This window comes from Panthera leo, chromosome D4 (assembly GCF_018350215.1).
Source record: "Panthera leo isolate Ple1 chromosome D4, P.leo_Ple1_pat1.1, whole genome shotgun sequence".
NCBI classification, from domain to species: domain Eukaryota; kingdom Metazoa; phylum Chordata; class Mammalia; order Carnivora; family Felidae; genus Panthera; species Panthera leo.
Genome location: NC_056691.1, coordinates 11,166,619 through 11,180,728, shown reverse-complemented (window position 1 = coordinate 11,180,728; position 14,110 = coordinate 11,166,619). Strand labels below are relative to the sequence as shown.

General features: G+C 44.8%; 1 protein-coding gene across 1 annotated transcript in view; it reads right to left on the bottom strand.

Annotated features, from left to right (window-relative positions):
* Positions 1-14,110, bottom strand: part of PGM5 (phosphoglucomutase 5) — a 183,767-nt gene that overhangs the window by 46,543 nt on the left and 123,114 nt on the right. Inside the window, exons 8-9 of the mRNA XM_042912875.1 lie at positions 8,359-8,494; positions 4,171-4,354 (exon numbers count right to left, since the gene is read on the bottom strand). Coding sequence (XP_042768809.1) covers positions 4,171-4,354; positions 8,359-8,494 — 320 coding nt within the window. The remainder of the gene's footprint in view (positions 1-4,170; positions 4,355-8,358; positions 8,495-14,110) is intronic.

Genomic DNA, 14,110 nt, shown 5'->3' with positions numbered 1-14,110 from the left:
GGGGAAGGCAGAGAAACGCGACTGAATCAATTCACAGATGACTCAAACTGAAGAGACCTTCCCATGTCTTCACACGACACCCTGCAAAGTCGTACGCTGTTCGGTGTGCTTTTCCCCGCTTTTCTCATCAAACATGGCTCGTGAGATGTCAATGTCGTTCTTTCCCAAGGACGCTCTTTGAACATAACTTATTTTAGTTAACCGTTTATTAGTAGTTACTGTGTGTCAGGGCCTTACGTGTATGATCTAATTCTCCCCATGGCTGGATGAGGGAGCGACAGTTATGATTCCTATTTTCACAGACAAGGAAAGGCACAGGGAGGTTGAGAAACTTCCCGAAATCACCCAGCAAGGACGTGGCAGAGCTGATTCACGCCCGAGACTTTCTGATCTCGAGCCTGTACCCTTGAACACCACTCACACCCTTTCCTCCAAAGTTGAGGATTCTGGAAAGGGGGAAGCAACGGATATTTCTTGAATATCAAATGGATACCAGCCGCTGTGCCTGGGGCTTTACAGGACTTTCTCCTCCAACCTTCTCTGTGACCCTATATGATATTTATCACCAGCATGCCACCCACCTGCCCCGACAAGTTAAGCGAAGTTAAGCAATATGCCCAAAGTCACAAATGCAGGCAATGACAAAGCCAGCCTTCAAGTCTATGTCTGTTTGCCTCCAACAGGACCCAACACCGGAGAGACCACAGTCCTCTGCCTCCCACAGCAAACATTTGTTTGTCCGTATGGAGATCCGATCTCTTCTCTCTTAATTTTAAAATAGCACATCATTTGATAGATTAATTTGCAGCGTTCTCTAATCAGAAAGATAGTAACAGAAGTTGGCCAAAGTGCGCAGAAGTTGGAAGCCGCATACACGGCTGGCAGGAATGTAAAACAGTGTAATTTGAAGACCATATGGCTGTTTCTTCGAAGGTGAAACTACAGTCACCATTTGACCTAGCGATGCCACTCCTAGCTCTTCGCCCAGGTTAACGGAGAGCCTTTGCACGAAAACTTTACGTGAATGTTCACAGCAGCATTATTCATGACAGTCAAAAAAGCGGAAACGACCCAAATAGCCGCAAGCTGACGAGTGGATAAACAAAATGTGGTCTAGCCCCATAATGGGACGTTATTCGTCAGTAAGAGTGAAATACTGACACATGGTCTGTTCTGCTTAGAGAAAGGAGCTAGTCACAAAAGACTACGTGTTGTATGATTTCATTTGTGTAAAATGTCCAGAATAGGCAAATCCATAGACCCAGGAAGGAGGCTGGGGATTGCCAGGGTTGGAAATGGAGATCACGGCTAAAGAGTACAAGTCTCTTTTGGGGGTGACGACAATGTTCTAAGATGGACCGTCGTAATGATCGCACAACGTTATAAATCTGCTACGAACCACTGAATTGTACTTTAAGTGGGTGAATTGTCTGGGATGTAAATTACATCTCAATAAAGCTGTTCTACATTTATATTCGAAAACTGTTCCGTGAAAAAAGAAAAAAACAATTATTATGCACTTGGTAGGCTCTCAAGAAATATCTGCTGACTGAATGCCCCCACGTGCATTACGGCTATTTGAAAATAATACATGTTCATTTAAATTCAAGTATATCTTTTAGGAGTAGACACTGCCATTCTGCACCAACGTCATATGACTCATGCCCCAGACTTAACCATCCCTGGAATCAAACGCTCAGAGGACTACGGACTTCCAGGAGTGCGGAGATGTGTGCCTCAGTGCTGGAAGTTTCCCAACAGTCCCAGGACACAGGAATTCCTCCTCTGCTCCCATAGGACCAAACTGCAGTGCAAAAGAACCATCTGTGACTCACTGACAATGGTCATGCTGCTGAGTGTTAACTGTCTCCCAAAACCCTCAGGGAGCCAAATGCAGACCGACAGAGAAACTCCAGGGTGACTTAGGGCCACCAATTGATAAACAGTCACTGGGGTCCTGGAAACTGGGAAGATGAACAACGACCTTCCTTTGTTTCTAGAGAAACTCCCCAAAGCAGCTCCTGGTAGCATTTACTATTTACGGCCACATTTGAGCTAATATGAAAGAGCATGGAAAGGAAAAAAAAAAAAAAGTTCCAGAGTAAAAATGGAAACCAGCATTCAGGGTTGCAGGGGAGGGGACAAGGAATAAAGAGAGATCTACACGTGAGATCTAGCTGAGGAATTATCCTGATAGGAACTGTTAAAAGGGTCAAGAAGGAAAGGATACAAATGTGCACGGACGAAGGAGCAAGGTAGAGTGTTAGTGAATTTAACAGCAAAACAAATTAGCTCAACAGACAAGCTTCTCCTGAGCAGATTAAGTCCAGAACCTAGTGTTGCCTAGATAATCCTTTCAGGGAACAGTTTTCAAACCTTCCTCGTCAGGGAACAAAATCCTCCCAAGAATAATTTAGAAAGCACATATTTTACGACTCTGGAATTCTACATGAGCCTTGGATTTGTGAAAAGTTTGTTCTGAGGTTCCTTTGAAAAATGGAAGTAGGAAATATGGTACAAAACTGGAAAAGATTTATCTGAGACCTAGAGGCTCCAAGGTCCCACCCATGTGCTGGGCTCCTGACCTCACATCTCCGGAGATTCATTAATGTTATTTTGGAGATGATGCAATCCCGTCCACCAGAAAGCATCCTCGTGTGAAACACAACACAACTACAAAAAATGTAGCGTATACTTCTTGTAGAAAGGATAGCTAGGAGCTTTTGTGTATTTTATTGCATCGCATTTTTTTTACGTTTATTTATTTATTTTGAGAGAGAGGGCAAGCGTGCACAAGCAGGTGAGAGGCAGAGAGAAGGAGAGACAGAATCCCAAGCAGGCTCTGCACCATCAGCACGGAGCCCGATGTGGGCTCGAACTCACAGAACGTGAGATCATGACCTGAGCCGCGACTGAGAGTCAGATGCTTAACCGACTGAGCCACCCAGGCACTCCACTTCCATCACGTTTCTAAAACAGCTCTGTGAGACAGATATTTTACAGATGAGGGGGAGACTGTGGCTCAAAGAAATCAAGGAACTTTCCAGAAGTCCTATATCCTATAGCGATAGGATTTGATTCTGGGTCTTCCAACTTCTTGACCACTCCTATCTTCACTACCCTAGACCTTTCCAAAGTAAAACTACAAACAATTTGTCCAGCCTCAGAAGGCCTTCTAGAATAGAAAACTGATCACATTTTAATAGAGACAAAAGATCACCATGAAACTCAGCAGACCAGAGGGAGAATACCAAGAAAGTAACAGGGGAGCATCAGGCTTTGGAACATCGGCAAGTCGGGGACCTCAGGACAAGGACGATGTGCGAACTATTCGTCAAAATAAAGATATCAGTAACTACCAGTATATCCAGTCCCCCAAACCCTATAGCTGCTGGTTTATTTTGTTGTCTGTACTTACTGAAGAATAACAATGAAGAAGAATGAAGAAGATAAGAATTTGGGATTTTAGAGCGGAACTTTTCTTAACATCGCTCGGTGTCTTATCTGAGCTGTACATGTTAAAATGTGCACCCAGAGTGGTCAGTTTTTGCCCTAGCCAAGAAATAAACAAAGCCTAGGAGAAAAAATGATTGTAAGAGCGGTCACCTTCTCTTACACAATCCACAAAGATGAGACCGGAATAGAAGCTGTTGATTTTGTCAGTTTATCTTTTGTAGTAGTAATTCTCCACCACAAATCTTCCTTTTGGACTCTGTGGGGCATATTTTCCAACTGTTTCTTCCCCTAGGAACCCATCGGGCTAAGCTCCTACTGCTCTTAATGGCATACGGTAATAAAAGGTGAAACATCCCTGCACTTGGGAGCCCCAGGGAAAAGGGATATTTTGCTCTTGGAAACGTTTCTGAATCTCTGATGGCCACCAGACGGACAGCCGGCGGGCTGCAAGCATTTCCCAAGGAAATATTGGGTCTGTATCTATGTGTGGTACTGGTCTGTCAGTTACAAGTACAACGAGCCCTGGACAGATAGTCAAGGCCCTATGCGCTACTGTGCCCTCTGCCACTGACCAGGTAGGTAACCTTCACCAAGGTTGCAGGGCTCTCGTGTGTATCAAAAAGCACTCAGAGTAGATGATTCCCAAAGACCTCTCCAGCTAGAGGACACTTTGGCTCCTGGCTTTGCCTATTCTGGTAATTTGCTGCCAAGTACCTGTTTCTTGGTCACGGTGCCATCCACGGGGTCCACGTATTCAAAGCAGTCTGTCTTTGCCACGCTGTAGACGTGGTTCCCCACGGCAAACTGCTGGCCGATGAAGGACTTGTCTGTGACCAGGGCCTCCAGGTCCCTCATGATGTAATATGTCGCCTTGGGCTCTAGCCCCTCATAGTCAAACCTGGTGAGGGAAGGCAGGACACAGGGTGAACACAACCCTAATCGGAAGACCAGAAACTCGGTCGACATCTCGAGGTCATCTCATCATTGGTTTTGTTTTCATGGAAGAGCCGCACAGAAAAGCACCCCAGACCTGTCCCCACGCCCTTCTACCTGGCTTTTGCAATCCAAGCCTGGTTCCACCCCCTACCTGCTACCTGGCCCACAGAATCCAGGCCCTATACAGTAGCCAGAGTGATCTTGCAAAAATAAAGTCAAGTCACGTCCTTTCTTTTCAATCCTTCCCCAGTGCCCATCACACTGAGACCAAGACTCTAACCACAGACCACAAGGCACTGGGGGATCCCACCCCCTGGAATCTGTCCCCCTCTCACACTCGTTCACTATGCTACAGCCACATGGGCCTCCCCTCCAGGCCTCTGAGACACTTTGTCCTTTCCTGCCTTTGGGCCTTTGCTCTTGTTCTTTGTTCTTTCGACCTGGTATATTCTTCCCCTTGAACACCTAGCACATTCTCGTCCATCGCTTTTCAAACTTAGCGTCACCTCCAGAAAGTGACCTTCTCCGACCATCCGTCTAAGATGCTGCCTTCCATGTCTCCCTCTCTCTTGTTGCTCTTTATATTTTCTTTTGGTAGCGATCCCAATCTGCATTTACTGTGTTTGAAATGTTTGTTTACTTCTTATCTGCCTTTGCCCACGAGAGCCACAAGCTCCAGGAGAGCAGAGACCTTATCTGTTTTGTTCTCCACTGCTTCTAATAAGTAGTAAGTGTTTTCTTTCTTTTTCTTCCTTCCTTTTTCTTTCTTTCTTTCTTTCTTTCTTTCTTTCTTTCTTTCTTTCTTTCATTTATTTTTTGAGAGAGAGAAAGAGAGAGAGCAGGGAAGGGGCAGAGAGAGAGGGAGAGAGAGAATGCAAGAAGGTTCCACGTTGTCAGCGCAGAGCCTGATGCAGGGCTTGAACCCACCAACCATGAGATCATGACCTGAGCTGAAATCAAGAGTTGGACGCTCGACCGACTGAGCCACCCAGGCGCCCCAGTAGTAAGTGTTTTCTAAGTAGTGGGATGAAAAATTCGAGGAAGGGAAGGGAGGAAGGAAGGAGGGAGAAGAATCCAGGGAGGTGAAGAAAGAAGGAGGAAGGGAGCTCCGCGTACCACAAAACTCTCTTGGAAACTTGGAAGAGATAGCACAATTGTTCCATCAAAAACAAAAAAAAAATCCTCCCAGCCAAGAACATCAAATGTAACAATGGGGCTGGAAAGTGATTAGAAAAAAAAAAAAAAAAAAAAAAAAAAAGACTAAAATAACACCTATCTCATTTGTTTTTGTGGTGTTTAAATACCATAATGCACATCAAGTAGGTGGTCCAGTGCCAGACATCATTTGCTTAAAACTATTAATTGATTTTATTCTTAGTAACTATCACAAAGGGTCTTGCCCAATGGTGGACAGTCTTGACCAAGACCTAAAGGCACATCCAGGGGGATCTGTTTAAGAAAGAAGCCCTCAGAGGTGCAACTTTGCACAATTGGCTATGGTGGGATCTCCGATGGGGTTCTGTGTAACACAGGGACAGGGTGGGAGTTCTCGGTGAGCTGAAAGAAGGAACACGAATCATTGTTACTGTTTTTCCTTCATCCAAGATCTTTCAAGGCTTTAAGGAAACAGCAGGGTATTAGCCAAAATGGAAAACATGGAATGATGCCATTTCTAGCAATGAGTCCTCTGTCCCTATAGCTCTTTCTTTTATTCTCTCCCTCCTATACAGCTGTGTCCTCCCCGCCCTCAGACACAAAACAACCAGGAACTCTCTCAGAACATTCTCAGCAGTGTATGTGTACTGAGCCTAAATTCTCTTTGAAGATAGTCTTTTGGGGGGAAGATGAAGACCGAGCCAAGCAGAGAGAGGCATGCGGATGGGATAAGAGGGTTTATTAGGATACAAGAGAGGCACTGGAAGAGATTCCGAAGTTGAGGAAATCCACTACTGTGACAGATCACGTTCAAGTCTATGGCTGAGGTCATCAGACCAGCCTGCCCGCCTGCCCAAACGTTCATAGGCAAGCAGACTCCAGCACCCACACCTGCCCTACGGCCGACAACCCCCTCTGACCACCAGAGGAACACAGCTTCAAGGGAGGAAATCTTTCAATGGAGAATTCCTTCTGGGGTCCACTCGTATGAGGCAAATCCGTCGGGGTTCTCACAACTTCAGGCTCAGAAATAGTTAAGCCAAAATTGTTTTTATTTTCTCCTCCCCACCAAAAAACACAACACAACAAACAAAAAACAAAACAGCTAGAAGTCATTCTGTTTCACAACCTGCATTTGCTAGACCCTGAAAAAAAAAAAAAAAGGGTTTACTTTTCATCCTACCTATTCTCTCCTCCCTTTTCCTTTATCTCTGTGATCTTTTTGGACAGAAATCTGAAACATAACTCAATGTCCTACAAGAATTTAAATCTCCATCGCACTATATTCTCTAATATGGTATTTGTTATGAAAAAAGTAATTATCATGTAAGCTCTTGGCCACACACGCACACACAAAAATGAACCGTATTATAAATACACTTATCATAACACCATGTCTTCAAAACCCTGGCAGAGAGCTAGATAATCATTGCACGAATTATGAGGCACACATCCCTAACTCAGAGTGATCTCACTAAGCCAGAGGCTGGCAATCATAACATAGTTTATCAGGTTGGGCTTTTTTGGAACGGCTTCATGCAATAGAAAGCCTTGCTGTGCCAATTAGTTCCTTGGTATGCCAAAAAGGCCCACAACAATCAGGATTTTTTGGCACTTGTTAGAAACACTGGTAAGTAAAACAAATTCCCACCTGCCTTGAGAGTCTTTGTTTTACAGTACAAGGAATAATTTGAGGTGGTTTTCAGGCGATTACAACCTCTGCCTTCTTAACTGGACACGAACAAAGACTGTTATAACACTGTCAACTTTTCCCAGAGCACCAAGATCCTTTAGATTGTGAGGAATCCTATCACAGGCTTTCTTATTCTCTGATATTTATCTAGCTAAATGACTTCTTAAGACAAGAAACAATCACCTTATAAGGGAAGTCTAGAGCTTTCTTTCTGTTCCTTAAGCTCCTGAAACGTAACCAAACATCCCAAGTAGTTAACTATTCATAAACAAAGCAAATGAGCCACGATTTCTGTTTTCAGTACATCGTCTCTGAGAATACTCAAGGATTCCCTTGCCCCATTCCCAGGTTCTCCATAGTTAACAGCCGTTTCTACCACTGCTTCCCCAAATCCACAGCTTGGCACTAGGTACACAAACCTAGCACGTCTAGGGACACATATCTAGCAGGCAACCTTGCAGCCAGAAGACTGTGACCCCTCACCTACTTCAAAAACAGGAAAGCGATATAGGCTCCCAACCCTGAGCGCTCAGCCGTTGACCTTCTCCCTTCCTCCCTCCCAGGGCTGCACTTCCGTTTTCTGTATCTCTTTCCACAGGGACAAACTTTCAGCAAAATCTGGGGCTCCTGGACCATGTGGCCTCTTCAGAGGGAACCAGCTCAGGCACCTTAGACGTTGTTGGGACCATTAGTGGGAAAACAAGGCAGAGGGAAGGAGAGGATCACAGAAGCATGCTAACCTTCACAGCTTTGATCTCTGCCTCCCTGCCTTGATAATTATGGGTGGAGAACCAACAAGGAAAGTCCCTGATCGGATTATACAACTCTCTTGGGCACCAAAGGACTTTTAAGGCTCTGCAGTTCAGATTCCCTCTTGGGATGGCTGCCCACTTTATAGACACTGATGAAAAGATTACAGAGGAAGGTCACTAAGGGAGGGGAAATTTGTGCCTTCCAGTTTGGGTGTCCTTGACATGACCCCCAAGCACCTACCAGGGGCTCCAGCCCCCACGTTCCTCAGATTGTCCTGAAAGATGCCTCCTTCTTATGGTTCTAGCCCACCAGTGTTCCTTAACAATAGTTCCCCGAGTGAGAAGTCCCCCCCACCCCCTTCTCACCTGCAATAATAGTGGCGGCCGAATTTGGCCCAGTGATCTCGGACAATTTCCTCCACACTCTGCTTCCGGGCAGCCAGAATGGAAAGCCAGACCAAGACCGCCCAGAGGCCATCTTTTTCCCGGAGGTGATCAGAGCCTAAGGGAGAAAGAAATATGTTGCTGAGGATTTGTTCCTGGGGAAAAAGTAAAATCTCAATGAACTATCAAGACCAGTTAGCAATGGAATGTTGAAATGGCTGGGCAGATTTATCCATCGTGATAAATATACGTCCCACGATACCCTTGCGTTTCCAAAACCAGCCAACAGAAATTCAAATAACATAAAATAACATCAGAAAATAAACTAAATTCCTGGACGTTGTTAAAAGTACCGAAGAGTCAAGCTGAGATTACGTTTGCCCAATGGGATCGCTCACTCAGTAGATATTTGGTGGCCCTTACAATACACCAACCATTGGTCTAGGTGTTAGGGACAGAGCAGTGAGTAAGATAGCTCTTTACTCGCAAAGCTTGAACTCATGTGGGTAGAGACAGGCAACAGAGACATAGACAAGGGAACAGATGCATTAAATAAGGACAAGGGCGATGAGAAAAATAAACTGAGTGATAGCGTCACATCTACGACAGCAGCAAGAATTGCTTGATCTAGAGTAGTAGCTTATCTATAGTAGGGCTAACAGTGGCGTCCCCAAACGATGTGTTCACCCAGAACCTGTGAATGTGACCTTATTTGGGGAAACGGTCTTGCAGATGTAATTAAGGATCTTGAGATGAGATGATCCTGGATTATCCAGGTGGAACTTAAATCCAATGAAAAGTGTTCCTAGAAGAAGAGAAGACACAGACAGGAGAAATTCAAAGGAGCGGGTCACATAAAGACAGAGGCAGAGATTGGAATTATGCTACCCTAAGCCAGGGAACGTACACAGCCATCAGAAAGAAGCAAGGAAGGATTCTCCCCTAGGGCCTTCAAAGGAAGGATGACCCTGCCAACATCTTGATTTTGGACTTCTAGCCTCCAGTGAGAGAGGAAATTTCTGTTGTGCTAAGCCACCCCGTCTATGAGAATTCGCGACGGCAGCCTTAGGAAATGAACACAGATGGTCTTGGTCAGCTCTGCTGAGGTGATGACATCTGGGCGGACACTTGAGAAGGAGTCAGCCATGCTGAGAGGTGGGGACAAAGCGTTTCAAGCCAAGCGACAGCAACCGCAAAGTCCCTGATGCAGGAATAAACTGGGAAGCTTGATCCTACCGGCTACGCTACAGAAAGAGAGGCAGTCTGTACTGCGGCATTCACAAGAAAGAGAAGCACCAAACAGGTAGCTTTCTGCGCAAAAAGAACCAGGTGAATGTGCGAGAGGCCCACTGAAGCACTTGTCTATTGGCCAGCTCGAAGCTCTGATTCCTTAATACGTACCTGGAGGCAGATTGCTCTCAACTATTCATATAATTTCATCCTCTGACACTATCAACAGCAATATCGTAAGAAAGGGGACCGGGACCAGGGGGAGGGCCATCTCTTCTTACAGTAGAGCGATGAGAATGGACAACAGCACTCTTAGGTTTCAGGGCCATGAAAACACATACAGAAAATCAAAAAGGAAGACCCGATGTGCCAGAGCTATTTAAACCTTGGAAAGAGAATGAGATAATATGTCCGTTGAGTTAGACACTCGTGACAACTTCTCAACGGAGCTATGAGCCGTGTACTCGTCTCGTTACGTTTGCAGTGGTAAATGTTAAATGCGTTTCCTTGAGAAGAAAAACATACAACCTTGAGACGGCAGTGAAGATATTTAAAGGGAAAAACGATCATTGTTCGGTTCTTCCTACATGCTGATCAATGATCTGCTGATGACACTTTTAGGTTGCAGCTGCTTCTAGGGTGAGAGGAGCTGAGGCATGAATCATCACGCCGTAGCGAGCGGGGGGCGGAGGGGGGTACTCTAGTCTTATCTAGCAAACTCTTCACGCTGCTACAAAAATGGAAGAAGTCTGGAAGATGCTGGGTTAGCTCCATGGCTCAGTGCCAAAAAAAACAAGTCGAGGAAACCCTGCCCAGTGGGATCATTTCAAAACCTTTTGTCCTTTTATAGCTGAAAAATCACTTTTATTTACTGGCTGGAGAAAAATACTCTTTTGTTTTCAAACATGGGCTCTGCATACCTTGCATTTCCAGCTGGATTACGTTACCTGGAGATGGAACCATTAGATACTATTAACTCACTAAAATAAGATGTCATAATTCATGAGAAGAGACATAAAGTTCTTCTAGCAGGATTGGAAAAGAAAAAAGAAACAAAAAACCTACCTCAACCATTTGTAGCCAACTTCATCCTAGATGGTGAGTTGGCTTGGATAGCCTTGCCTGCAAGTTAAACATTCGCCAAAATTCATCAGGGCCAACGATCTAGCAAAACGAACTGTGCTCTTTGTAGCTCTTTGAGTTGGGGAGAGAGACACTGATGATGTTGCAATTATACGTGTTTCCGCTGGGTGCTCATGGTATGCTTTGGAGAGGGTTTGGGGGATACAACCCTCCTTTTGATAATTCCTTAAAGCAAATGAACTATAATGCCATATCAGTGACAGGTAAATTAAACAAGAAATACAGACAACACACAGGTATCAAACGGTTTTCTGAAACCCCACCATAAACAGGGTAAAAACAGAGGGGAGAAATGTTCCCACTACTTACTTATAAGTACGCTAGTGTATTTCATATTTGAAAATATTTTATGAGTCAATGAGAAAAAGAGAAATCCCAACAGGCAACCATGTGGAAGGGCAGAAATGAGCCATTTTTAAGAGAAAAATACTGACAGTGAACATCTGAACAAACGGTCAGTCTCGCTGGAGTCAAAATCCACAAAATGGGATAATGTTCGGGGACTGTCAAATGAGCAAAGACCAGGGGAAGGGGAATAACAGCAAAGAAACCGTGTAAATGTGTACAGTTGGAAAGAATAAGTTGGCAATAGGGGCGCCTGGGGGGCCCAGTCGGTTAAGCGTCCGACTTCGGCTCAGGTCATGATCTCACGGTCCATGGGTTCGAGCCCCGCGTCGAGCTCTGTGCTGACAGCTCGGAGCCTGGAGCCTGCTTCGGATTCTGTGTCTCCCTCTCTCTCTGCTCCTCCCCTGCTCTCACTCTGTCTCTCTCTCACTCTCTCAAAAATAAATAAAGATTAAGAATAATTTGGCAATAATAATCAAGAGTCTTAAAGTATCACCCAACTTTGGACCCAGCTATTCTTTTTTTTTTTTTTTTTACCCTTCAGTCACAAGGACATTTGCTAAAGCAGCTAAGAGAGGAAAATTGGAAAAAATAAATGCTAATTGTTAAACACCAGGGTAATGGTGGAAAATCCATCCAAAAGTTTATTGTGCAAAGAAGTGAAGAAGAAAGAGAAGGATGCTCATCCAATTCTCATAAATGGAAAAAATCGGTTTACCCAGAAGGAATATTCGGTATATTTTTGTAGAAAAATGTTTGTAGATATGTCTATGGGTATGTGCACAGGTAAAGGAGAGTATGACCACCAAACCACTGACAGTGGTTATCTTCCAAGTGGTAGAATCGCAGGTGTTTTCCTCTTCTGTCCTATTTCCACAATAAACATGTATTTTTTCATTATAAGAAAAAAATAAACTTTTCCAGGTTTTGGTGGTATGTAGAAATACACATTTGAAGCCGTTCACTTCCGTTTATCGAAGAGCTAGTTGGGATATTAAAGGGATCGCTACCCCTTATGAAGAGGTGATGAGCTTTGAACCTATCAATCATCCCATTTCTTCCAGTGAGTACTAGCGTTTTATTTACTTTTTAAATTTTGTAATGCTTATTTATTTTTGAGACACAAAGCGTGAGTGGGGGAGGGGCAGAGAGAGAGGAGGCAGAGACTCTGAAGCAGGCTCCAGGCTCTGAGCTCTCAGCACAAAGCCCAACATGGGGCTCGAACTCACAGACTGTGAGATCACGACCCGAGCCAAAGTCGGACGCTTAACTGACTGAGCCACCCACGCGCCCCGAGTAATAGCTTTTTAGAACACAGAGACTGACTACGACCATCCTCCATGGGGGTCTCACAGGACTCGAATCAGGAGTGTCCTGTAAGGTTTTAGTAACTAACAGAAAGTAGGGACGGGCAAGGGGGTGTGAAGCTGAACTGTCCACCTTGGCCTTGGGGGAAGCTGCAAAAGCTTAGTTTTGAGCCTACCTTCAACCTCACGGCAAAAGGGAATGAAAAGTACAGGGAGTTCCCACACAAACACAACATTCCCCACTGTCACCAATCCCATTCCGGTGGGACATTTGTTATAACTGTTGAACATACACTCATTCGTTACTATCACCTGAAGTCCATAGTTAATGCTACGGTTCGCTCTTGGTGAACATTCAAGGATTCTGAAAAACATGGCAAACTACTAATCTTTCTGCCATCTTCATAGTTTTGCATTTTCCAGATTATCACACAGTTGGGCTCACACAGAATGGGGCCTCTGGAGTCTGGCTTCTTTCACTTAATCATATGCATTTAATGGGGGTGCCGACGTGGCTCAGTCAGTTAAGTGTCTGACTTTGGCTCAGGTCATCATCTCATGGTTAGTAAGTTCAAGCCCCACATCGGGCTCTGTGCTGACAGCTCAGAGCCTGGAGCCTGCTTCGGATTCTGTGTCTCCCTCTCTCTCTCTGCCCTCCCCCCACCCCCCCCCCCACTTGCTTTCTCTCTCTCTCTCAAAAATAAATAAAAATCTTAAAAATATGCATTTAAGGTTCCTCCAAGAATGTTCATAGCTTGACAGCTCATTTCTTTTTAGCACTGAATAATAACAGTACAATTTTTGAAACCTGCTTCCTCTAGAATCCTGGCCACCTGGTTGAGGACCTTACCAGGAGCTTTTAGCCATATTCCCAAAGCCCTAGGTACCACTCGCCTAGCCTTCATCCATCCAGGCCAGCCCAGCCCAAAGCCCAGAGAAGCAGCCATCCCCACCTGGATACCAGAAGGAGGGCGCTCAGCTCTTTCCCACCAGGCCTCCAGCAAAAGCTGGTACAAAAAAAGATGTTTGTTTGTTTTTTTTCTCATCAGAAATCTCCCTATCCCCCCGCCACCCAAATTCAACTTTGCATTTTCTCAGCTTTAAAACTGTAATTACTTTGAGCCAGGCAGTACACGGGTAAGTATAGTGGCCTCACAAGACGAAAGGGGAAAACAGAGAGTACTCAATCATCTCAAAGGAATTTTTTTCAAATGGAAATCCCAGCCCGGGCAAATCAACTCAATAAAACATCACACATGTTGCCAACAGATCAAGTCATTTCAGCTGAGACTCAGATCAGGAAAGTCTGAATTTGTCAATTAGGAAAATATAAATCATTTTGCACCTGTTGCAGGCCCCAAGCTGGAACAGGGGTTAGTGATTCCGCATCCCGGCTGCACATCGGAATCACCTAAAGAACTTCTGGAAAATAGCAGTGCTCAGGCCTCATTCCAGACCATTAAAGTTAGCATTTCTAGCAATGGGATCTAGGCATCAGGATTTTTTTTTTCAAGTTCCTCGGGTGATTCTCACGGGCAGCCAGGGTTGAAAGCCTCTGCTCTAGAAGAAGAGTGGTCAGAATAGTTCTATATGAGGGACATATTGCTTAGGGGTAGTGAATTAAGCCTCTCCCTCTTTTTGTTCAACTATGGTAACGAAGAAAGCGGCCACCGGTCTATAGTTCAGGGGATGCCACTGGCCTTGCTCAA